At 38.6% G+C, this 26,155-nt stretch overlaps 2 protein-coding genes across 5 annotated transcripts; one reads left to right on the forward strand and one right to left on the reverse strand.

Moving 5' to 3' along the window:
• Positions 1–1,528: 1,528 nt before the first annotated feature.
• On the reverse strand, positions 1,529–4,379 carry LOC148428221 (U8 snoRNA-decapping enzyme). The gene is made up of 5 exons (XM_088408545.1): positions 4,142–4,379; positions 3,420–3,551; positions 3,233–3,273; positions 2,543–2,780; positions 1,529–2,455 (listed from the first exon to the last, which is right to left on the reverse strand). Exons 2-5 carry the CDS (start codon positions 3,549–3,551, stop codon positions 2,210–2,212), a joined length of 657 nt encoding a protein of 218 aa, XP_088264671.1. The 5' UTR covers positions 4,142–4,379; the 3' UTR covers positions 1,529–2,209.
• Positions 4,108–26,155, forward strand: gss (glutathione synthetase). 4 transcript variants are annotated; one of them, XM_088408544.1, is made up of 13 exons: positions 4,108–5,134; positions 5,745–5,890; positions 6,115–6,190; positions 6,700–6,839; positions 7,867–7,983; positions 8,127–8,207; positions 8,308–8,385; positions 9,072–9,141; positions 10,301–10,495; positions 10,954–11,035; positions 11,735–11,924; positions 12,067–12,194; positions 15,210–15,613. In XM_088408544.1, the coding sequence occupies exons 1-12, from the start codon at positions 5,003–5,005 to the stop codon at positions 12,188–12,190; spliced, it is 1,431 nt and encodes a 476-aa protein (XP_088264670.1). In that variant the 5' UTR covers positions 4,108–5,002; the 3' UTR covers positions 12,191–12,194; positions 15,210–15,613. The 4 variants fall into 4 exon arrangements, with proteins under 4 accessions (XP_088264670.1, XP_088264669.1, XP_088264667.1 ...); XM_088408543.1 differs by lacking the exon at positions 15,210–15,613 and adding an exon at positions 25,762–26,155 and having other exon boundaries at positions 4,109–5,134; XM_088408541.1 differs by lacking the exon at positions 15,210–15,613 and having other exon boundaries at positions 4,114–4,750; positions 5,002–5,134; positions 12,067–14,804.

Genomic DNA, 26,155 nt, shown 5'->3' on the forward strand with positions numbered 1-26,155 from the left:
AGAGAACCCACGCGGGCTTGGGGAGAACATGCAAACCCCCACAGGAAGGACAGAGCTAGGTGGATTTGAACTCGGGTCCTGAACTGTGAGGCGAACCTGGTAACCACTTCTCCACCAAACTGCACAAGCATGACCATATATAGCATTATATTACAGACACTTTTTTTTTCTAGTGTTGTTTGGATGCACCATGATATCTTAAGGAGAAATACAGTTGCTGATACACTGATCAAAACATTCGATCTCTGGCGTTCACTGCTTATTTCCAATTAGTAATTTGCCTTTCACGGACAAATCGAGTGTTTTGAACGGCTCTTCATTGTGTACGAAGGGACTTCGAGCCTTTGTGAAGAGCCGTTCACTGCCAATTGCCCACCCTCAACCTTTGCCAGGAGAACATGTCTTCTGAGCATATTAGAGCCAAAAAAAATCAAACATGAAGTCTTTAACTCTGGAGCAAGCACGAAAAAAGGACAGACGTGAGTGTCTACAGGCTGGATTTGATAAATGTGATAGCTTTTATCAGTATTTCAGATGCACTTCACTTGTCTTCACTTGTGCTATTCAATATATGTATATGTATACAAGTATTGTTCATTTGTTTAGACTTAACCCTATGTCAAAATGAAGCAATGCTTGGCACAATTTCCAACATCCCTAATGTACTTTGTACTTCTAAAATTGGGGAAGAAGAGTCCCATCACTCGATATAATAATGCACTTTATTTAAAACGAAAATTATGACGCAGTGATGTTTTTAGCAAATGATTGGTTTATTTCAGTCTACTGGTACTTATGGTCGGCCTAGATGACTTCGTTTCTCTAAGTACTGCATCACTTTGAATATTTTGCGCAAATCAACCCCAGGCTGCTTTTTACTGTCGCTAACATTCCAGAATAAAACATCCCAGGCTTCTCTTTGAGGTTTTAAGTATTTATTCTCTATTTGCCCGGTAGGGAGCTTAGCTAAATTTGTCAGATATTAGTGACTGAAAGATTTGCCTGAAAATGTTCAACGTTATCTGCTTCGATGGCCTTAATCACTAAGGAATGCAACTTAACGACATCAAACCTCACAAATAGCTGTACAAGCATATTTATAAACAGCAGAACTGTATGAGTACGACTTGGGCTGGCCCTGTCCTTGAAGCTAATTTTGCACCAAGAGAGCACCATATTGGTTACTCCCAATATTGACTAGACACACTCAAGATCAATCAACCCAATTTTACTAGTGCATTTCAAAATATTGTTGTAAAACTGTTCAGGTTTCAGAAATTTCCCCGAAAAGTGAAGCTCATAAACGATTAGGGCTAAAATGAGTCCATGGGTAATTTGAGTATCTTGCTCAAGGCATTTTTTTCTTGTTTGCCTAAGTGTACGTCAAACAAAATATGCCTAGCCAATCATGCAACAATCGTCAACGCATATCAGTAAAACACTCTTGGAATGTAGTTAGAAGGCCAACTTAAAAAAAAAAAAAAAAAAAACAACAACGCTCTTTTACTAAATAATGTATGCACACAAATGCCTTGATGCTTTTATTCTGAAATTGTGCCTGGCATAACATCGCTATGTAACAACTTGACCAGTCTTTTTACTGCAATTGTTTACCGAGAAGTCCATCACAAGCAATACAAAAAAATAAAAAAATAAAATGACCATAATTCTGCAAATAACATGCACTTTTTCCCCCCAAAAATGAAGTATTCGCGCATCCTATAAATCCGCGGTGCCCAACCTTTTTATCAGAGTCAATCGTTTTTAATAAATCCAAATTTTCGGAACTGCTCGGTGTGCATTCAACGTTCACTGTCCGCTCACGTGGGAAATCTGAAACACACTTAACACGCAACAAAACTATAACTTACAGGTATGAACACAAGAAAATATAAAGAATTTACATGAGATTTATTCTGTTTTGGTAAAGTTCTTACATTGTCGCCAAACTCTTGTTGCGTTCTTTACACGGTAACATAGAAAACACCAGAATTTCACCCTAAAATTAAAGGATGTATCCAATACAAGGCCCGTCCTATAATTGCTTATATTTTTCGTTGTATGGAGTAATCTATTAAATGGGTTCAGTTCAAGTAAGGCCAATCTGGCCTCCAGCAAGACCGGATGACTTGAGTATGGATGAAGTTATTTATAACACAATTTATCTCCACGGTGACAGTACATTTGTGTGTGCTTGAGTAACCGCGATTCAAGGCCGATCCTTGTTGGCCTCCGTCAGTGCAAGTGCTGCTTGCAGGTCCACTGCACCTTGTGCATGTGTCTTCAGCGAGTGCTCGAGGGCTTTTTGCAGGTCCTCGGGGGCGAGCAGCCGGAGGCGCAGCAGAGACTCGAGCAGCTGGCTGCGAGCGTTCCCGATGAATGCGTGTGAGAGAAATGAGGAAAGGCCTCCCCCACGTTTCGTGGTGTAGAGCGGGACTCGGACCACTCCGAGAACCTAAACCAGAAAGAGGAAAGGTTGAACAGAGCATGAGGATTGGGAAGGGGTAATCTGTCATTCTCAAAGGAATAGGAAAAATGCTACCTCCTGGCCATGATCTTTTGCTGTGGATGCAGACGCTTGCTCCACCTCCTTAATTTGCTCCTCCTTTAGTTTCTTCACATAGAAGTGAGTGATGATACGTAGGGATGAGGCAGGGATTCCGGGGGCATAGCGGGCATCCACATGATCGCCTTCAGATATTGAAAAAGTCACGCCCAACTCCTCCTGTAATTCTCGACAAAGCCCCGCCTCCAGGCTTTCTTGGGATAGATCAACAAACCTAAATGGGTGGCAAGATAGGTGGCAAAAAAAGTGATCAAATATGAACGCACATCGACCATTTGGGTGATATTGCTTCACAGTGATTTTCCACATGTGTTTAAATCAAAACTTTGTTAAACATCTATCATTCTTTTTACCAGCACTGGGAAACTTCTTTGTTGGTTTTGGAATAATATTACAAAGACAATACAAAACACTGCACATTTGAACAGTTAAACCGAATAGATGGCCCTGCAATTTATTAGTGACCAGCATTTCTCTCAGCAAGGATTGGTTCTACCTCAGCTGAGAGAATGCAAAGCCTAAATTATCTTCTGTTGCAGAGGCAATGTGTAAATGTGGTTTATATCAACTGACGTAGATTTTCTGTTTGTGTGCAGGTGTGTCATAAAAATGGGAGTCTTAGGCAGACGATGGGATAAAACAAAAGCAGCACTAGGAGAAACTCACCCGCCAGGGAAACCCAGCAGACCGTCAAAGCGCATCTGCATCTATGGGATGTGACAAGACAGAGGCCGTTATACACTCACACACTAACGCTTCCAAACAACTTTAAACTAGTGAGAAGCGCACCAAAAAAAAAAAAAAAAAGTAATGCTAATGCATTAAAAATACATGAGTTATACACCTCCCTCACCAGTATGATATGTTTGATGGGCGTTCTCCCAAAAAGCAGACTTTTCGTGTCGGAGTAGAGCATCACATGGCATGCGTGTCTGCAGCCTGAGCAGGCCAACGCCTCGGCCCTTGACAGCTGTCCATTCGCCATCTACGACCACACAAGCAAAACACAGTGAACAATATGACCCACTTGTCACAGTTGAGTGCTTTCTCATATCCCTGAACGTTGCCCTTCTGCTATGCAGTGGCACCGAGACATCGCTCAACTTTCTATATTATATTGCGAGCCCCATCTGTCATACTCAAGCAAAAACAGACGTGCAATATGAAGTTGTGGGAAATTGTGAATGTCAATCTTGGAAGCAACTGGGAGTGTTGGATAGTTACTAAGTGTTTTACTGCCCTCTGTTGGTAGGAAGTTAAAGCACATTCCTTAATGTTTATTTAATTCCTATGGCAGCCGGTGTGCTGAAGCCTATTGCAGTATGCCGAAAGAGTCTCGAGACAGATTACACCCGATTTGATCGCTAGCCCTACACTCAGTTATTGTAAGACTTTATAAATCATATGCTTTAATTGAGCGATCATCAGGTGTGCCGTGCGACAATTCAACTTTCCCATTTCTGTACGTTCCTTTATTATTCAGTGGCTTCAGGATTACCAAAATACATATAGCAACAAATAGTTTGGCGTCAATTAAAGTATGATCTGAGCTAAAACAACAACAACATAGATTACCTGTCATTTATTACCGCAACAAGGACAAAAAAAATACGTCAAAATTTGTGCTAACGTGACAGTACCTACAAAAACAAAACAAAACAAAAAACTAATAGCTCAATCAAAGCGCAGAACAGCGCAAAAGAGAAGATGGCTCAACTGTCGATCAAGCATTTACGGTGCAAGATTTGAGATTTTAAAAATTGAGACGCAGTCACAGTCGGCACAAATTGTACTCGGCAATTTCCTGGATTTTAACTCCACTGGCAATGGTGATTGGGTGTACTGGTCATGTGACTTTATGTAGCCAATAGCGGAACAGGATAAAACTGCACATGCTGGTTGTACACGTTTTCGCCGTGGACTTCCGAGTCTGAATAGCATAGGGAGGAACTGGGAAAAGCTTTGTGCGCCTGTCGTAAATCACCTTCTTTACGTAAAGCGACCATAACTTCAGACGTTTCTGTTGACATTCGCGTAAGTGTAATTCCAAAACTGCTTTTACTACGCAAGAAAAAACACGCCAGCAAGGGATGTAGTTTGGTGACTACTGTATTTGTCCTGCAAGTGCATGGTTAAAATTTTGTTAGCATGAGGCTATAGCTGCATTATAACGTGTCAAAATGGGTGTGTTTGTGCATAACATTTATTGAGTAAAAATTATGCTGCTTGTTGTATTTTCCTCTGTGGTTTGTAACAATTGTTAGTTGAATAATATTGCAAAGATAATCTTTGTTTGATAAATGACACTGAACTAACACTAATGTATGATCAATTGGATCTTAGTTGTGTGTTTTTTTTTTTTTGCAAATCTGTACCCCACGGTTCTGTTCTACCTCTTTATACTCTGTGTTTTCTATGCCTTAAACGTCTGTCAGAATGGCACAAGGGATACCAAGTGAGCTGCTGATGAACACAACCCTAATAAATGATTTAGCAGAAGTGGCAAAAGATGCAGCACTTTTACAAGGCGTCCTTATGAGGATTAAAGAATCTCCCAACTCATCAGAGGTGAGACTATCATATTTATGTCACCTTCCTCTGTCACCATGTTGATTTTTACCACATAGGAGTAGAATATGAACCACATACTCATACTTTAAGAAGCTGGGTGTACCTATTCACCTTATTCATACAACCCTTGAACATTTGTGTGGACTGCGAGCGCACCTTCCAGGTTTAACCGCATCTGGTGTGTTTCTTTACACAGTAACTGGTTGCGCAAGTCCACGTTCTGTAACAGCAGCAGACTTAAATCATGTGCTTTCTGCTAGCTGTCACAGCTTTAAGAGAGAAAACATTTCAAGTAGGGTGACATCAAAAGGTGGGCTGAAACAGGAAACAGTCGTTTACGTTTGAACTTTGTCACATCAGATAGTGAGGCAATGAGCAAAAGCTCTGCAGCATATGAATCAGTTGGTTGTGGTTTCTTAAATTAGGTTTGTCACGCTCTTATTTGGGTTAAAGTGGATGTATGACCCAGGCAAAGTCTTAATCACATATGAACACAACTTTCCACAGCATGGTAATCGTATCACATATGTGCTCCAAAACAAATGAAAACATTCTACATTAAAACTGTCAATATCAATGCTGCTGCTGATGAATTATTGTATTTCAGGTGGTAACATATGCACCCTTCACCCTCTTCCCCACACCTGTGCCGAAAACTCCTTTCCTCCAAGCCATGGCAGTGCAAACTCACTACAATGCACTGGTTGATAAGATCAGCCAGGATCCTGACTTCCTGCAAGAGGCTCTTGCCAGGTGGAATGCAAGCCGCATACTTGAGTGTCATCACATTTCAAACTGAAATGATCGCTTTAGTCCACAAAATATCATAAAAATTACCTTATAAACATAACATATTAAGTATGGAATATCTCCAAATCAGCCATTTTTTTCCTCAATCTGATCTATAAATATATGCATATATTATCTGGAATAAAGACAGTTGTCATATTTTGACTCATATTTGTACTCTGCCATAGCACCATTGCTGTTGATGAGTTCACTGCAAGATTGTTCAAGATCCACCAGCAGGTCCTTAAAGAAGGAAAATCGCAGGTATAGGAGCCTACATGGATCACTTTCTTTTTTAAATCTTGTCAAGAATGCATTCTTGCACACTGCACATTGCAGGAATGTTGCTAACCACATGATATTTTGCACTACCATCCTCATATCTCTCCACTGTAGTTTCTTCCACTCCATCTACGCCATAATACATTTAGGATGTGAGTCTGTTCTTATTCTTATATTAGTGCCTCATTATCCCTGCGCTTGTTGCACTATGACTGTTTTTATTGCCTACTTTGTCTACTTTATTATTTGCTCTATGCGTGGAATGTAAGTTTGCTCGGGGAAGTAAGCAGAATAAGAATTTCATTGTGTTGTGTTACTATGCATGTGACAATAAAACTGTTGAATTAAACGGCATTACAGTGTGAACCTGGGCCACAGCTTTGCTTGAATTAAAAAAAAAAAAAAAGACTTAAACAGTTTTGGCTCAGCTTCTAAGTTTAATTAAGATGAAAAATTGGTTGTGATGGAACTAAAACATGTTTTCTTCCTAGTCAATTGTGTTGGGCCTGAATCGATCCGACTACATGCTGGACCAGAAGGGCGATGGAAGCACGTCTCTAAAACAGATTGAGATCAACACCTTTGCTGCTAGTTTTGGAGGCCTCTCTTCACGCATGCCTGAAGTACACCGGTAAAGTAGCCCTCATTATCTAACCTCAAAATAATTTGAAATCCACTCATAGGACTTTTGCATTATATACTAGAAAACCCCTAATCTTTTACAATAAGGAAGCCGAGCAAATTCTCCATGTAAAAATGAACTTTATCGTACAAAACATACGAGTGAGAACTGCATATATTGGAATAGAGTAACTTTTATTGTCAGTATACACATGTACAATGAAATTTAAGGCAAACGTTGCGAGGGTTGCGCTTATGAGTCCTGGAGCCCTGTTTAGCTGTCTCCGGGCAGTGGGCGGGGTCACCCTCAACTCAGGTCAATTGCAGGTCACTCAAAGACGAATAACCATCTACGCTCACAAAATTACCTCAGGACAATTTAGAGTGTCCGATGTACCCACCATGCTTGTTTTTGGAATGCGAGTGGAGTACACGGAGAAAAGCTATGCAAGCACGAGGAGAGCATGGAAATTCCTCATTAGAAGCTGGAATCAAACCTGCAACCTCTGCACTGGGAGGCAAACCTGCTAACCAGTCTAGCACCGTGCAGCCCAAAACAGATGATAAATAATACAAGTGGATAAAGAATACATTTGCTTTAAAATTGCTCCCACAGTTATGCTGGTAAGGGAAACAAAGATGAAACAGAGAATTTGACTTTCTATATTTATTCCTATCAAAACAATTTTCAAATGTAAGTTATTTCTGACCACCACAGGTTGAACAGAATTTCTTCCATTGTCCTCTCTACCTTGTGCGGGTATTTTGTCCAATGCTTTGATCTTTACATCAAATGCATTTTACATCAAAGGGAAAGCATTCAAAAAAAGACACAAGGGAGCTGAAATTTCACCCAGATGGTCTCAACATGTCAAATTTCAAACATGGCATGACTACTTGGTTATCACACAACCAGGAATGTATAATACCTTGCCTAAAGTCCTGTGAGAATGATGTGGAGGAAATTTACCCAAAACGGTCAAAATACTGCACGAGGGTTAATATTGCCAAAATGTGATTTACCCTTGCTACAACAGGCATATTCTTACGGTGGCTGGCCAGCTGGAAGTCAGCCAGTGCATAATTGACAACAACCCAGCGGTGGGTATGGCCAAGGCGGTGGCCAAGGCCTGGGAGCTCTATGGATCAAAACGGTACATCCACTGACACTCTTAATAAACAACAACTTAATCGTCGAATGAAAGACTTTGAAACTGAATTAAGCACTTTTAAATATTTAGCCAAAGATTCATGATCATGGTATAGTGTTTAACAGTAGCTCGTGGTGTCATTAAAGGGCAGTTGTCATGTTCTTGGTGGAGGAAAACCAGAGGAACGTCCTGGATCAACGATTTATTGAGAACGAGTTGTGGAAAAGGTAAGATGTGATGTACTTGAGACTTTAAGCTCTATCTTCAGTAACCTTGACGTTGGAAACAAAACCTTAAACCTTGGCTGACAATCTCAATGTGTTTCAGGAATATTACCACCATACGAAAGCGTTTTGAGGATGTTTCTAAATCTGGAAAGCTTGATGATGACAAGAGACTATTTGTGTAAGTGTCTTCTCTCCATTAATATCCAACTTCAAAATTGTAATTGCGATCACGATATTGGCTGCCACGATTAATTAAGCTGATCCTTTGTGATATTAACATTTAAAAAGCCAGCTACACTACATGTCAAATCAAGCACTTTGCCCCCTAGTGGTAGGATGACTATGTTTCCCACATGTTTGCATGACAAAAGCTTCTGCTTTTCTCACCCTAATATATTATTTACCAGTGTGAAATGGCGTTGAGTTTCACACCTGATTCCTAATATATACAGTGCTAGCTGTCAATTGAGATCTATTTTGAAAAATTGAATACATTCGGTTTCAAATGACCGAAAATGACATTTTGACTGCTAATTCATTAAGATTTGCTTAAAAGTAAATTATGTGCTTGGTTCTAAGTAGGTTTCATTTTTTTCATTGGTTTGCGCTCAGCAAGTAAGTTAGCTTTGTTGCCCTGTTTGCCATTATTTATTTATTTTAGTTTATCATTATTATTTGTAAGTATCGAGCATTGCAGCCTTGTTTATGTACTGCTTGTTTAAAAAAAAGGGCAATAATTAGGCATGTTTGACCAAACATGATGAAAACTTGAAAATTAATAATCGTGATTTCATAATCGTGCAACCATGACTTGAAGATGTTTTTTTTTTCTTTTTTTCATACAATTCTATCCTGCCACTTCAGGGAGTGTCAGGAAGTTGCAGTGGTCTACTTCCGGAACGGCTACATGCCTCAGAACTACAAGTCTGAACAGGTATACCAAAAAAAGGAAAGCACATTCATTTTTAAGCAATCATTCTTTCAGTGTTTGTGTGGTCTTCAAAAGTGTTATGAAATGTTCATCTTTTAACGCAAGCAATGAGATGTACAAGCATGTCATTTTTTAATCAATTGCATTGTCTCTCGATCGATCGCAGTTTTTTCTGGAAGCCTCCGAAATCCACTAACAATGTGACTGGGATGAATTCTTTTCTTTGAGTGTTGTCAGCTCGCAGTCACATGCTTCCTGCCCCTCTGTCAAAAGTAAAACAAACTTATTTATGCTTTGTTGCCCAATAGGATCTATTTTTTGTCAAGAACAGAGCAAATAGACTCTTAAAACACCTTTAAAATCTGTTGACATCCAATTCAGGATTAAAAAAATGGTATCTCAGGTTGACAACGTATGATAGTAGATGCATACACTTAGAACTGGATGATATGGCCCCATCAAAAAAAAATCTTGATTTTCAAGCGTAATTTTGGACCATTATAATCGATTTTAATTGAAGTATTATACCCAGCAAACATTTAAAAGTTTGATTTATTACAGAATAAATCCAGTGGAAAATATCTCAAATAATCATGTATACAAATTTTAAATTATATTTAACCTACACAGCTTGTGCAATACTTGCTTAAAGGGACACTGTGTAAGATTTAGACCGTTTTTCATTTAAAATGAATCAAGTAAATGATTGTAAATTTCAAAATCTTGCAAGTGTTCTCAATGACCATCGGTATGCTTTAAATATAATCGTAGGTCTAGTTATCATTAACTGATATTACATAGGGGGTGGCACTTCTCCGTCGGCGGCCATGTTTGTTATAGTTACGGACAATGGTAACTGCAGCACCTGAGCACTTCCTGCAGTCCTTAATGAAAAACGCTCTAAATCTTACACACTGTCCCTTTAGATATCACAATGAACTAATTTCATCTTAAAGACGCATTTTCACATTTCATTCAGGTTTTTGTTTATTTGTTTATTTATTTAGACGTGTCTTGTAAAAAAATTACTCAATTACATTCGAAATAAAAAACTGAGCCACATAATATGCACAACTGTATAGTACATTTAATTCAATGATTCTCACATATTGAGCCCTTGTACCATCAGTAGTATTTATAAGCCTACTCTTTTAATTCATAGGACTGGGAGGCTCGCCTGATGATGGAGCGCTCCTTGGCTGTGAAGTGTCCAGATATCAGCACCCACCTGGCTGGAACTAAGAAGGTCCAGCAGGTGCTTGCTAAGCCTGGTGTTCTGGAACAGTTTTTCCCTGACCAGCCGCAGGTAGTGGCGGAAGTCAGGGCCACATTTGCTGGCCTCTACACTCTAGACATGGTGAGCAATAAAATGGTTTTATTTCTAGGGTTTTACCCCCATTTGAGAACCACTGATTTATAAAATTGTATACTGTTAGTTTTAACAAACACATTATTGAAACAGACGCTACCCTCAGTTTTGGACATCAAATGTTTTTTTGTCCTTGCAATGTGGACATGTGGACACCTGGTGGATTGGCAAGGTTTCATGAGGACGTCATGCGAATGCGATACATACAACACTGTTTTTAACAGAAAACTGTTGAATGGCTTGCGCATTCATTTTGATGTTTGCCCATTTGGTAATTAAAATGATCTTAAATTAAATTTACATTTGGATGCATACGGCACATGTGCGCTTAAAACACATCTACTCTGTGCCTGTTGAGAAAGCTGCATTTGACTGTCAGCATTACAAGTGTCATTGTTACATAATGATGACAGTGCTGCTATGGCTTTCACTTCTTTGTCCTCAAGGGAGATGAAGGTGACAAAACAGTCGCAATGGCCTTGGCGACACCAGCTCTGTTTGTCCTGAAGCCTCAGAGAGAGGGAGGAGGTACGGTCAACAACATTAAATGTCATTTCATCACGCAGCTAAACCTCAATTCCATCTATTTTCTCTTTTTCAGTAATTATACTGTTTTTTCCTGAAAACATGAAACTGAACCAAATACTAATTTTATAATAGATGTAGCTGTTTATATCAGAAGTGACCACCATCCTGAGATGTTTAAGGCAAAAAATATATGTATAAACGTCATCCTAAGGCCATTATTTCATTTGACTATTTTAATATTAAGTCAATTGAGCACTGTAGTTATAAATTGTGACCGTTAGATGGCAGTGTTACATTGGGGAAGAAAGCCGCACATACTACATATACTTTACATACTTGTAATGCTAAGTAAGGAATGGAAATCAAATCTTTTATATGATACCTCCCATGTTTACATAGACATAGCCCACAATATTCTGTCGGCCTTAAAAGGCGAGTGAAAATGCTAAAAATTGGCTAGCACTCTAGGGGTTATTTTTTATCCTAATGCTTGGCACTGAAAGCATTAACTTCATTACTTGAACGTGCACCTCAACCCAGGTTTCCAAGTGTCTTTTTTTCTGTATTTACATCATATATTTAAAGTTGATGACCTCTTGGTTAGGGTTTACTCTGCTATATTTCCCCCAAATATTGCAACGTGGAGAATATTAGCCAGATAAATACATTTGACCTAAAGTCAACCTTCTTTACTTCAAGGAAACAATATTTACGGAGAAGAGATTTGTCAGGTTTTGGGACAAATGAAGAACAGTGCTGAGAGGATGGCTTATATCCTGATGGATAAGATCCAGCCTGTGGCCACACAGAACTACCTGATGAGAAGGGGCACGCCCCTCAAACTCACTAATTGTCTTAGTGAACTGGGCTTCTTTGGTGCCTATGTCAGGTAAGCACTTGCTATTTTATGTCTAGGATTGTATTTTTTGCGACATTAGGCGGCTTGTTTTACATAGCTACTCTCAGGTTGAGGAGTTAAAAAAAAAATGACAAAATATCTCCCTTATTCTTCACTTGTCATATCTGCGCAGGAAGGGGAAAGATATGGTGATGAACGATTGTGCGGGACATCTTCTGAGGACCAAGAGTTCGGAACAGTTGGATGGTGGCGTCGCTGCAGGTGTGGCAGTTTTGGACAACCCACTCCTCTTCTGACAAGGTGCAAAAATAATTGGGTGACAATAGAAGGAACTTAAACGCACCGGCTTTTTACATACTTGATAGTAAGACCCACTGCTACCTCAAGCAAACCCACGTTGACAAAGAAATTAGTCACACGCTAGTTGGAGTCATTATTCCAGACATTCATTCAAGAAGGGCAAATGACAATCGTGCACTTTTGGGTTTTCATTTTCTGAGGCAAAAGTAATTTTGCATATTAATGTGTAGAGATCAATCCACAATCCTGCATGTTTTGGATGTTCCGTCCTCCAATGCACCTGATTCAAAACGGTCAGCTTGATCAGGGTTTATAAGGCTCCCGCTGAGCTGATCATTTGAATCAGGTGTGTTGGAGTAGAGAAACATCCAAAACATGCAGCCCTTGAGGACCGGGTTTGATCACCTCTGCTGAATAGGACATTACACATTTTAGCCCAACATGATTCATTTTGTGTTTATTTTTTGTTGAATTAGTATCGTGTTATCTTCAAAGGACACAAGAAAGTGGGGAAAAAGCTGTTCAGCATTTTTAGAGATTGATGAATTCGTATTTCCGAAACCTGATCTTTAGCTCTCCTAATCTAAACACAATATATTATTATTATTATTGTTGTTGTTATTATTATTATTATTATTATTATTATTATTATTATTATAGAACTTTATGCTGTAGTACCATTGCAGTATAAATAAAACTAGATGTTAAGAAGCTAGCATTTAGTTAGCCTTAAGCGCTGTCGAGATATAAAAAGAACGGGGTTTGCTAATTTGGTGACTATCAGGTCCATTGTTATTTCCTGACACATTTTTTACTATGTAAAATTTTAAATCAGCTGAAAACTTTTTCTGGTTATGAATGATTTGGGAAATTATTGTTTTAGCAGTTTATTTTAGCAGGAAATAGGATGGTTGCTTTATTGCAGAATGTCTATTCTTAATAAGCTTTAGTAATGAGTTAGCTTGGAGAAACTAATTGATACAATTTATGTTGTTTTTTTTCTCTAAAGCAAACATACATTATTGCGGTACTAATTGATACTTCTTGTTCGAAACAGTTGGAATTTAATGACAGTTTGTTTACTTACATTGGCTGATTCTTGTTTGTAACTCTGAAGAAATGCAAAATGTTTGTTTTCGTCTTCACCAATCTAACATACAGAATCACTGATACTTATTGGCAATTTTTTTCAAACGGTTGGAATGTATTGACAATTTATTTTTATTTAAAAAAAAAACACACATTTAAACCATTGACAATGCTTTGTCCTGCAATCGGCACATTTAATTTCATGTCAGCTGTTTTTCCCTTTAGCTGTACAAACACTACACTTAAATGGTAATATATTTAGGTCTAGGCTCAAAATAATCGGTTCCATGTAGGGCAAGACACATTTTGAACATTAAAACATACATGCCAAGATGTCCCAACAGGGACTGCATTTTTGGCACCAAATAAGCTACATTTATGACAAGCATAGTAAGGAAAAAGCCATGCTAATTGCTAAGCTAACCAGAGATTTAAGAAATAAAAATAAATAAATACATAAATAAATGTTTGATTTATACATTATTGATTAAAATAGCTATCTTTAAATACTTGCATTCTATAAGCTATATACTGTGTGTGTGTATGTATGTATGTATGTATATATATATATATATATATATATATATATATATATATATATATATATATATATATATATACTGCAAAATACTTGACTTAATACGGTTTAAATAAGGTTTTTTTTTTTTTTTACAGTTTTTCCATTAAAAAAAAAAAAAAAAGGTGAACTTGTGCGTCCACTAGCTCATCTAATAAGAATACAAGGGAAGTGTTAACTCACTGTCGCCACCTACTTGCATCAGAACATATGACAAGGAACCAAATTGTTGCTTTTTCACCTAAAACAGGTTTTGGAGAGAAAGTTAGACCACTCTGTCAAATAAACACATTTTTGTTCTCCACTCGACAACTGACAGTACCGGTAACTCAGCTAACTTGCTCAGTTTTACTTTGGTCATTCCTTTAAACAAGGAAAGTGTCTCATTGTCTTTACTGGCTCTTAGTGCAACTGGATTTACGTATATTTACTGTGAACACAACATTTACAACTACTGTACTGTATGCCCTCCTTCTGGTACTCTTATGTTACTACTAGTGTTGTTCCGGTACTATCTTTTGGCCCTCGATACGTGCATCAGCCGATATCGTACCGTTATTGCCCAAAAAGCGCGCAAATGCGTTCGTCTTCATTTTATTTTAGTTTTTTTATTTGTTAAAGTAACATTTTATTTTTTGTTCATGACAATTGTAATTGTCAAACCAGTTTTATCCTCACGATACAAACCCTCATCATTTGTGGCTTCTTTCACGTTTGAAAAATGAGAGACAAATATAGGAATGTGTGTCGTCCGTTATAAACTGAAATTCAAGGTCGCTTCCATGAGATTGTCTTTGAGCAGTTCTGTTCCGTTCAAGGCTTAATGCCTGGCTGGGTGCCTTTTAGTCCGCTTTAAATAGGACCTTGTTATGTGAGACCAAGAGACAATTCAGCAGGATACTGTATATTTTATAACATGAAAATAAAATGGATTTATAAATGTTTGTGTCGTTCTTATTTTACTTTATCACTTGATTAGTCTTGTTGACGGATTGCCTTTTTATGCATTGCACTATCAATGATATATATATATATATATATATATATATATATATATATGACAGTAGTTAAGGTTGTCAAGCACTATATAAGAGAAAAAAACAACTCTAAAACATTACATCATTTTAAGTTTCTTTTTTAGAATAAATCTTGTAAAGTAAATGATTTGTTCAACATTTTTGAATTAGTCAAGTGTCGTTTTTCAATATGTTCACCAGGTAGCAGCAAAAGCAAATGTATTTTTTCTTTTCCACAAGTACAAATGTTACACAAGTTTACTCGTTCTTCAAAGGAAAACTATTGTTAATCCCACAGTCTTCCTTTGTGTGTGTGTTTTTTCTTGTTTATAGCGTTAACTTGCAAGTGCGACAAATTCCTCACTGGGGGTAGTGAGGGTCATCAAACAGAAACAAAGGTCATTGCCGGTGAAGTCTGTCAGCACCAGCTCATGTCCCACAGGAAACGCAAGCAACTGTCATCATTTTGTTTTTGCCGCAAGAGCCCCTAAAGGGAAAACAAAAACATTTGTGATTTCTTCCTTTTAAGCCGTTTTCAATGGGGAAAAGATCAAAGCAAGGCCGCAGACATGCAATTGGCCTTGTCACCTTCGCCTCCTTTTTCTACATTCATCATAAGCCTCAGCATTAAAATGTATTCCTTAATTTGAGAAAACCTTGCCACATATCACTTATAGAGAAATAATCTAAAGTACGTTTTAAAATATGCTCTTATTCCTTCTGGCAGACACTTCCACTGTATTCAAATCCTACACTTTCAGCAGTAACAATAAAAGACCACTGGGTGGCAGTATTGCTCTGCGAAAATCTGCCCCTTTATTGCAGGCAGAAGGATCTTTCATGGGTGAGTAGTCCTACTATTTAATTGCATTGAACATGTTAACTTTCCGAAAATGGGCTTCATTGTGCATGGTTGGGAATTTTTTAATGATGGTGTTGATACAGAAAAATATATGTTGAGCTTAGAAGAACTTGAAAGTCAACCAGCATCACAATACACGCAGATTGAGTTGAATGTAAAATTTGCTATTGTATATTATCGCTGTAAAATGCAACTGTGGTGCTTAATTTTAGCTCTCAGCCTTAATCTTGTTTTCTTTTTGATTGCCTGCAAAATGATGACAGGAGTCTTGGCACGAGTAAAACAAGGACAATAGTGTGTGACTCTAGCAAGTGTGTGTTGATGGGTCAGCGGTGCAGCCGGCATCTCCCTTTTATGTGTTTGATCTTCTTTTAATTCCCCTTTCACAGCTCCAAGCCTGCTTCATATCTCACAGTTGTGCTGTAATAAGCCGGTTACACAAGTGCTCTGGCCCAGTTAGCCAGTGACCTCTCTCCCTTAAGTGTGAGTCAAGCGCGTGTGTGTTTGTGCGCGCGTGTCACGACGACACAGAGGAAGAGAGGCAGGATGTGAGCTTTGAAAGGATGGAAGTGGGTCAGAGTCACCCTACTCCCCTTTTTGACTTCTTCCTCAGGTAGGAAGCGGAGACGTCAGCGAGCACCTCCGACAAGACAATTTCCATGTTTTTTTTCTATATTGTGACAGCTTTGTTTTGGGCGAGAACACATGGCCTCAAAGACACCCGCATCTTTGACTGGGAATTATTAATTATGAATTTATTTTTATTTATAAATAACAATGACATGTTCTACAATTAGATCACAGGTATCAAACTCCAGTCCTTGAGGGTCAGTATGCTGCATGTTTACAATAGTTCAAATGATTAAAATCATTTTCTATATCATTCTGAGGTTGCTAATAAGATAATCATTTGAATCGGGTGTGTTGGGGGGAGAAAATCATAAGACATGCATGATGCCTGCCCTCAAGGACTGGAGTTTGACACGTATGAATTAGATGGTAAATGTCTCTCCAGAAACATTCGATTTTGATTCAAAGAAAAAAGAAAAAAAAATAGGGCAAAATGGAGACATTTACTGCCCGTTCGCAAGAACCCCGGCAACATATAGCCAAGGCCTTAATCAGAATTCTGGTTACGATTTTAGATGTTTTTTTTCAGAGCTCGATTGGCTCCCTATTTTATGCAGTAGAACTCTGCAAAATCTGATATTATGTAACTTTTTTTTGTTGATTTCATTTCTCTTCTTGTCAGCAGAATAATGACTTCCATTACTGTGACTGGGTCTATTCAGCAACATCATACCACAAGGGAAGAGCAAAGATCAGATCCTGTTTTTGAACCTTTCCAAGTTCATTGCTACTATAAACTGCAGACAATGACATTCCACTGCTATTAATGATCTGTTACTGAACAGCCGGATGGAAAATCCAGGGAGAGCCGTAAGCCAAGGTCACAAACTCCGAAGCGAACGCACCCTCACTACTCATTAGTTACCACCAGCTTGCACGCAGCCAGGGAAGCTTCAATTGGCAAAGAATCTTCGTGGAATTTCATGGCTTGAGTTCATTCATTTCTGAAGTGTCGCAGACATCCACCGCACATGTAGAATGGAAAATCTACCTGTCTGTGCCTCCATCTAATCCACCAAAATACAGTAGATCATCTTTTGGGCAGTCAAATATCAAAACTTTTTAGTAGCCAAATTAGCAGTTGAGCTGTGGAGGCCACGCCCAGTAAGGTGGAGCTGGTCTACACCTTAAACGTGTCCATTTTCACGCCAAGTACAATCAAAGTACATGTACAATCAAAAGAGACATAGCAAAAACTGGAACTAACAGAGATTAGGAGCGGGACCAGTAGGTGGATGTCACCAAAACTACAAAGTAGAAACAAACTATCACACAATTGCGAACTAGAGCAGACAAAGTAACGACCAAAATATTCTAGCATGTACCATAAGCTACAAAGACTCAGGAAATGTGGAACGGGAATCGGGAGCTTAATACAATAAACCACTGATGTCTCCTGGCTTCGGACGGACCTAAATAGTCCCGTGATGGAGATGCACGCTCCAGGTGTGTGGCCGGTGGCTCCGCCCCCTAAACTGCAGACAGGACATAGCATTAGGGACACATTAGGGGCCCATTACATCATTATTTTAGTTAGTGATGGGCAAATGGAGCCTCATGGGCTACTTTTGATATTATTTTACTCCTTTAGATTGCGCTCTTAGTTCAATTATGGTTTAATTTTTAAACCAAGAGTTCAATCGGCAGTGGTTCTCAACCTTTTTTTTTTGTTCTCAACCACAAAAATATTCAACATAAAGTGTCAGACCTGTTCGCAAAGAGAAATAATTATATATAAATATTTGTCCACCCAAAAAGTGTCCCCTCTTGGGGTTACTGTGGAGATCTGTTCACAAAAATAAATCATTAACTTAATTCTTAATAAATATTTAACTACAAAAAATAATCCACATAAAGTGTCAAGACCTGTTCGCAAAAAGAAATAATTACATATAAATATTTGTCCATGAAAAATATTCAACTTTGTGTCCTCTTTTCATAGTATAAATCTATTTTCCAAAAAAAAAAAAAAAAAAATCATTGGGTCCAACCAGTCTAGTATGGGGGACAATCTTAGTTTTAAAAATAATACAATTGAATAACCTACTGAGCATAAAATTCGTTTTTTTACCTTATATTTTATAGTACCCCCTGGAGTTCCTTCAAGTACCCCCAGGGGTACCCTTGCCCCATTTGAGAACCACTGATCTGGAGCACTCAAAAAAAAAAATCACAAGTGGTTCATGAGGCCTCATTTTCCCATCAACAACTGAAGTGAGTTTTGACTCCAACCTACTTCCTTCAGGACGAAGGTACAGATGTCTCCAAATGAGGACAAAGCGAGCCTCCTCTAGCCTGTACCCCTCCTTGATCCGCCTGTTTAATGGCTGAGTTTCTACGTTCTCGTATAGTTTGGGCAATTATCCTATTTCAGGCTAACTGCTTGAATCTATTTTTTTTAATTGTTTTAATTACGATGTGAAATACACGATGGCTTGTGCTGTTTGCGTTGGGACGGTTCCAGCGATTTGTCTGAGAATGGAGTTACTAGAGGATAATTCAAGTGGCTTTGATTTGGTATTGCTGGCGTCTGACCTAGTCCCATTTCAGAACCCAAAATAGCATTCACATTGCATTGTTGTAGAGCACAAGCTATTTTCAACACTTTAGATGTCGTACTAATTTGTAAGAAATGATCTGTTGATTTGTAGATTTGATCTGTAGAAAACACATTGACTTTTGAGTTTCTTTATATTTGAAGCTTCAAGTAGTGTATAATAGTGCACCTTATATGCAAATGCTGACTAGGAACTGCTTAAAACAAACGTAATCGCTAGCCGATCGGTTGGCTAACAATTTATGCGGTATGTTGAAAATTGGGACATTTTCTTCCTCATCATTCACGCAATATTTTAGACAAGGGATGGCACACTCCTGGTAGTGTGATAAGTAAGTAGTGGTGCCTTTTTGAACTTTGTCATGTTGTCACCATCTGGGTGAAATTTCAGCTCCCTGGTGTCTTTCAATTCTTTACCTTTGATGTGAAATGGCATTGATATAAAAATAAAAGGATTGGGCAAAATACCGCACAAGACTTAACCCTTGTGGCATTATGTTACAAATTATGGAAATGTCTTTTATTTTTTTACGACATCATAAAGAATCAATGGGAAAAAAAAATTACTAGGTAGCTGGAATTTCGAGCAGATGATTAAAACTTAAAAAAATGCAACGGTTCTGATGTTTCTATGTGATTGCAGCTGGACGTGCGAGATTTTGTGTACAAAAATAATGATTGTCCAAATTTCGGACCATATAAAACCATTATAATTACAAATTTTGAGATGCTTTTTTAATAGGATTGTTTATATTGAATTTCATGTGATTTTTGCAACATTCCATTAAGTGGTGTCAGCAAACTGAAAATTCTTTGTTGACATGTTTCACCTCTAGAGAGTAAGTGGCAGTAGAGACCAGTTTGATGGCTGAGTCTTAAAGTGGCATCACATGCTACAAACACACACCATACTTTTTTTATGCCACTGAACAATTTAAAAGGCTGAATTAAAAAAAATGTTTATGAATAACTTTAATTATTCCGCCTTTAAAAACATTTACAAAATTGGGAAAATAAAATGCAATATGGTGTGTGCACAAGGGTTAATCAATTCATTCGTGTGTAGAACTAGCAGGCAGTCAGAATTCGTGTTTGTTGATTTGAAGTTAAAGTGTTGAGTGTGTTTGTTAGAGAGCAGCATTTACCCACACCCAACTGTCACTTTTATGTTGGACCCTTTCGCAGCGGCAATCATGCAAAAGGGTCATGACATCACAGGAAGGTTAAACGTAAGTCACCTCCATCATCGTTTCCTATAGTGACAATACGCCATAGATTTCTCAATATCGCTGCCCAGCAATGTATTTCCAAACAGACACACGATGTCCCCCCCGTCCTTTGCCCCCACCCCGCAACACACTCACACACACCCTGTCAGCACAAGCAAGCAGAAGCTGAAGTGTTGCCACATCACGGTTCTTGATTGGTCTTTCGGAGGAATGGGGAAGTGTTTGAGGCTGCATCTTTACGGGAAGCCAGCAAGTGTGTGTGTGTGTGTGTGTGTGTGTGTGTGTGTGTGTGTGTGTGTGAGGGGAGGAGGGGCCTAATGGGAAAGCGTGTGGGTGTGGAGGGTATGACAAATATTTGCTAAGGCAAACAGGAAGAGGGGATTAAAAAGAGAGGCAAAGTGCAAAGGTAGAACGCTTAATCGTATTCATCACAAGCAATCGCACATTCACGGGTGACTACGTACGCGTGCTTCCAGGCAAACACTCGTGCTTATTGCAAAAAGGAGGAAATGTCATCGTGCTGTTTTGTTCACAGAGGTTATTCAATAAAGGCATTAGATTTGCCCTGAAATGGGATATACTGTGTTCTAATTCATATTGGTTATTTTATATGGGGATGAAAATAGTGTTGCGCCAGCTCAGGTAGACTATGTATTTATTTTCCTCTGATGGCACGGACTTCCCTCTTTAAAATGTAAATATAAATTAAAATGATTGATCAGAGAAACTCATTCTTTTTTGTGTTGACGATTGTACAGGCAGTTGATGGCAAATAGTTGGTCAATTTTGCATTATGCCATTAGCCTATTGCCATCTAAATATTTTTAGATGTAAGTTGTTGCATCAACTCTGCAAGCACTAGTGATACCGTATCACTAGTCCAATTATTGTCGAACTGAAACTGTGTTTTCACGAATGTCCACTGTGGGACATACTAGGAGGAAAATATCATCCAAAATAATCATGGTATATTTTCAAAATAATTATAAATGTTATCATGTTACCCTTAAAAATATACACATAGCAAGTTTGCTTGATTAGATTTGGCATAAACTTGTGTTTTTAATGAAAAAACTGAGGACTTAAGTTTGCTTTTTTGAAGTACTCTTTTGATACTTGATTTGGACTTACAAAATTTCACACAGGTGGTGACATTCACAAAATTCTGTGTATTTATTGGTTTGGGCACGCACATGTGTTATGTCCTCCAGCGTGATTCTTAGGGATAAGACCTTTTCATCCACCATGCAAGAAAGGTTAAAAAAAAAAAAAAAAACAATTGCCATCCAATTATTTTCAGAGGCAGCTTGTTGACTCAACTCTGCAAGCAGCCAATCATATTCTGTTAAGTTTAAACACCCTCTTTGTTCGATTAAGAAAAAAAAAAACGCTCAGTACCAGTCATAGTCAATATTGAAACGTTGACATTTTAACACCACAGTAACACCTAATTACACGTTTCAAAATGATATACTGTTAGTAGTCTGCACATTAGATCATTAACAACATAAAAAAAAACACAATAAACCAAAAAACATAAGGCATTTTATTAAGTCTTTTCAACCTGCTGGTTTAGAACAACTATAATAATATCCTGAAATTACGGCTTTTGCTTTTGGCGTACCACCTCAAAATTTTAAGTGGCCCCCCTCTGGCCACCCCTATAAAAAAATTCTTGAGGCGCCGCTGTTAATTGCAAGCGTGATTAAACAGCAAAGTAAACACATGACTCACAGTTCAATGACATACACGCACGCACGTTTATTGCCATTTGCTATTTGCCAACAAAGAGGCTCGCCCTTCACTCAACACTAACGGTTTGTTGTAGTAGTCTTCATGCTGACCTTTTCCCTTAAAGGATATGGCGGCCGCCAGGACCATGTGTCAGGCGCTTTTGAGTCAGTCAAATGGAATGTGGCGCTCCCCCGGCATCTCCTTGAAGGCCTGCATGACTTCTTTTACTACTTGTTGTTCTCTCCTAACTCCCACCGGCTGATGGTGTGCCCTTTATTCTTGTCATGTGCACTGTACATGCAGGTATTTACTTTTGTTTGTGTGTGTGTGTGTGTATATATCTATATATATATATATATATATATATATATATATATATATATATATATATATATATATATATATATATATATATATGCACCCCCCCGATACATATATATATATATATATGTGTATCGGGGGGGTGCATGGAGAATCCATCTAAGCAAATAATATCATTTACTCATCACATGGTGCCATGGAAGGGTATGTTTTGTATCATCTGCTTCTGGGGCTCAGTGACCTTTAGCATAAATATTTGAGGTGAAACTCAATAGTCCCACCCAGATTCTTCCACGTGGACGAGTAACCTGAAACAGGTCAACCTGGTTGACCTGGTTGCAAGCCTGCTTGTCTACCTTGTTGCTCTCTATTACCAAACATCAACAGAAACGAGCTGCACTTCATTTGTTTAGTTGCTATCGTGAAGTCATTCATGCGGTCATAGAACGAAGGGTTCATAGTTATACGTTAAAGTTTGGGGAATTTTTTGTTGTTGCATGGGTGCGTTTAAGCCTTGTGCAGTATTTTGAATATTTTTTCGCTTATTTTCTGCAGCATAATTTCATGGATGGGACAAACCTGGTAGTTGGATAACGAAGTGGTCATGCCTTGTTGAAATTTGACATGTCACCGTCTGGGTGAAATTTCAGCTCCCTAGTGTCTTTGATGTGAAATGCCATTGATGTGAAAATCAAAAGATTTGACAAAATCCCGCACAACGGTTCAGATCAAACGCAATGCAAAAAAAACCAAAACATAATGAGTCTTAATTATATTAAGAAAAGCTTTGAAAATAGCTATTTATTATTCCTATTACTGTAACTTCATTTTTGCCTGTTTCATTTAGTGTTTTTCCAGTTAATGATTAAAAAATCCAAGAAGTAATTCAAAATGTGTCCAAACATTTCCATAAAGGCATATTATGTACATTCTTATATTGACGAGTCATCTCACGTTTACCTTTTTTTTTGTAGCAAAATCATTAACTCATTCCACGAGTCAGCCAACTATTTTACGTTTGAATTCTTTTTATACTCCCAACAACAATGCCGATACAAACACAAAGCCAACGGACTCAATTTTGTCATTCGTTTTTGGACAATATCCAAACAAAAGTCATACAAGGACATCTGGTACTGCATGTTTAATGGAGAGTGACTAGCAGGCTTGACTCTGTTTCGAAAGCATCAGGCGAGGCCCAATCCCAATTCAGATACTGCAATATCTGAAATTTATAGGGAGTAAATCATAAGCACAAGAAATGGTGGCAGGGTTGTGCTGACTGTCATTTACCATAATTGAGAATTGAATCGGTGATCTAATAATCAGGGATTGTCAAACTGATGTCAGTGTACTGTAAATCTCATCTAAATTTTGTATTTGTTTCAACAGGCATAATGTGAATATGTATACACAAAAAAGAAATTCTATCTGTTATATTTCGGGCTTTGTCTGGCACAATTTGTAGTTTAAGTGAGAGAATACAGAGAAAAAAAATGTTAGACCATTCATGAATTTCCAACAGAAGCTTTTCTTTTATGATTATCTCCTGATTTATTCAACCTGGGTTCTGCAAGCGCCTATTCCCATAACCTTTCTCTTTCCACAAAATGCTGCCTCCCCATCCCGCAGCCTATCAGCTGCTCAGGGAACTGGCCTAAAAGAGAGTCGGGGTCAGGCTTGTCTCAGACAACGGACTCCTCACTACCTTGGAAACCCACCAGGCATTTTCCAGACAAATACAGAGACACACTGATCTAGACTCCCACAGAAGCCTGCCAGGCCTGGGAAAGCTGCTCACTTTTAATGCTTAACCATGAACAACAACACAAAAAAAAAGAATATTCAACCCTAAGAGAATTTTCACTTCAGCTTCACCCTCCTTTTTTTTGGACATTATCGTTGCTGCGAATCTGGACCTGAGTGACTATCCAGAAATTTTGGGGATACATTTTATAGTCTGCTTTTTATTTTAAGTGTCCTAAAAGTGCGGCTTTGCAGCAAAAAAACATCTGCGGGATTCCAGTGGATTGAAACACTGATCTTTTACACGTCATTGGGTTTAATACCAATATATTTACCACATTTAATAACACGATTTCATAGAAATAATGTCTGAACTTAAGACATAACTATTATACATTGAATTAATATACAGTGGACGAAGATCACACAATCGTCCGTTATATTTACATAAAATACATCCATCCATTCATATTCTTCAGTCGATCATCCTCACTAGGGTCGGCGGCTTGCTGGTACCAATCCGACCGTCTTTGGGCTGCAGGTTGTGGATACCCTGGACTGGTTGGCAACCAATTGCAGGCCACACAGATACAAATAATCACTCACACACACAAGCACACCTAAGGACAATTTAGAGTCAGTGGGCAATATGGAGTCTCCAATTCAGCTGCCATGCATGCTTTTGGAATGAGGGCATGGGGAGAACATGCAAACTCCACACAAGAAGCCGTACCTACCCTACCAGTCTGCCACTGTGTGTGTGTTTATATACTGTATATTTTATGGATGGATGGATGGATGGATGGATAGCTAAATTAATCGAGCTAGCTAGCTAGCTACATGGATGGATGGATGGATGGATGGATGGACGGATGGATAGCTAAATAAATCAAGCTAGATGGGTGGGTGGGTGGATGGATGGATGGATGGATGGATGGATGGATGGACGGACGGATAGCTAAATAAATCAAGCTAGATGGGTGGGTGGGTGGATGGATGGATGGATGGATGGATGGATGGATGGATGGACGGATGGACGGATGGACGGACAGACGGATGGATAGCTAAATAAATCAAGCTAGATGGGTGGGTGGGTGGATGGATGGATGGATGGATGGATGGATGGATGGATGGATGGATGGATGGACGGATGGACGGACAGACGGATGGATAGCTAGATAAATCAAGCTGGATGGGTGGATGGATGGATGGATGGATGGATGGATGGATGGATAGATAGATAGATAGATAGATAGATAGATAGATAGATAGATAGATAGATAGATAGATAGATAGATAGATAGATAGATAGATAGATAGATAGATAGATAGATAGATAGATAGATAGATAGATAGATACTATGATGTGTTTTTCAGCAAATTGAAGTACGAATCCAGGCCTTAAAATATACATTTACATACGTACATCCCTGATCATAAAACAGTCAGAGGAGGGTGGGTGTGTTAGAAATATAGTCCAGTATTGGTCTGATACAGATACCTGGTCTCAAAATTTGCCCATCCCTTGAATTAAATATTGATATAAAATTCTATAATTACATATAAATATCAATAATAAGTCATGAACAGCAGAGCGATGCTGAAATGTAGATTCCCAACATGCGAATATGACCTTTGGTTCCCGTTTCGTCACATCTGTCTGTTTCCCTGGGAAAACTTCATGGAACAGTGTGGGAATCCACCCTGGATTGAAATAGGATCACTTTGTTTTTCCAAACCTTCACGCATGTACCAACCTTTCTGACACCTTCACCTCACGTACAACCATGCATCTTCCTTGCCCAGACACGTCGGACGCGGATGTGCCGGGAAGACCTCGGCCCGTGGAAGCCGACGTTGGAGCGCTGACGCCGTGACTCGTTTCTTCGGACCTGAATCACTCACTCCAAAATTCCGCATGGGCGCTGACATTCATGTGAAAACAAGTGTAGGAGGATGACTGCTGGCTGTCTTCTCATGCAGATGAATCGAGCAGGAGACGTTTACGCATTCTTACTTAATGAGGCAACGAATAACGGCGTCGCCGGCTCATCCGTTGATAAGCAAATGTTGTGCTCGCCCTGTCTGCTTTGATTAAATTCCTTCTTTCCTTTTTTACGCAGAAGTTTTGAATACATCAGAATATTTACATGGATAAAATACCAAATACAAAACAGCAAATTATCGAGCGAGATATTTT

This window comes from Hippichthys cyanospilos, chromosome 2 (genome assembly GCF_059441005.1).
Source record: "Hippichthys cyanospilos isolate Australia breed blue-spotted pipefish chromosome 2, RoL_Hcya_1.0, whole genome shotgun sequence".
Lineage (NCBI taxonomy): Eukaryota > Metazoa > Chordata > Actinopteri > Syngnathiformes > Syngnathidae > Hippichthys > Hippichthys cyanospilos.

Excerpts from the sequence above, each read along its gene's own strand:
- LOC148428221 (XM_088408545.1), bottom strand. The coding sequence starts at position 3,551 with ATGGCGAATGGACAGCTGTCAAGGGCCGAGGCGTTGGCCTGCTCAGGC. Across the intron at positions 2,781-3,232 it reads CTGCTGGGTTTCCCTGGCGG|GTTTGTTGATCTATCCCAAG; the intron begins GTGAGTTTCTCC and ends CCACCCATTTAG. Across the intron at positions 2,456-2,542 it reads CAAAAGATCATGGCCAGGAG|GTTCTCGGAGTGGTCCGAGT; the intron begins GTAGCATTTTTC and ends TTTCTGGTTTAG.
- gss (XM_088408544.1), top strand. The coding sequence starts at position 5,003 with ATGGCACAAGGGATACCAAGTGAGCTGCTGATGAACACAACCCTAATA. Across the intron at positions 6,191-6,699 it reads TTAAAGAAGGAAAATCGCAG|TCAATTGTGTTGGGCCTGAA; the intron begins GTATAGGAGCCT and ends TTTTCTTCCTAG. Across the intron at positions 8,386-9,071 it reads GATGACAAGAGACTATTTGT|GGAGTGTCAGGAAGTTGCAG; the intron begins GTAAGTGTCTTC and ends CTGCCACTTCAG.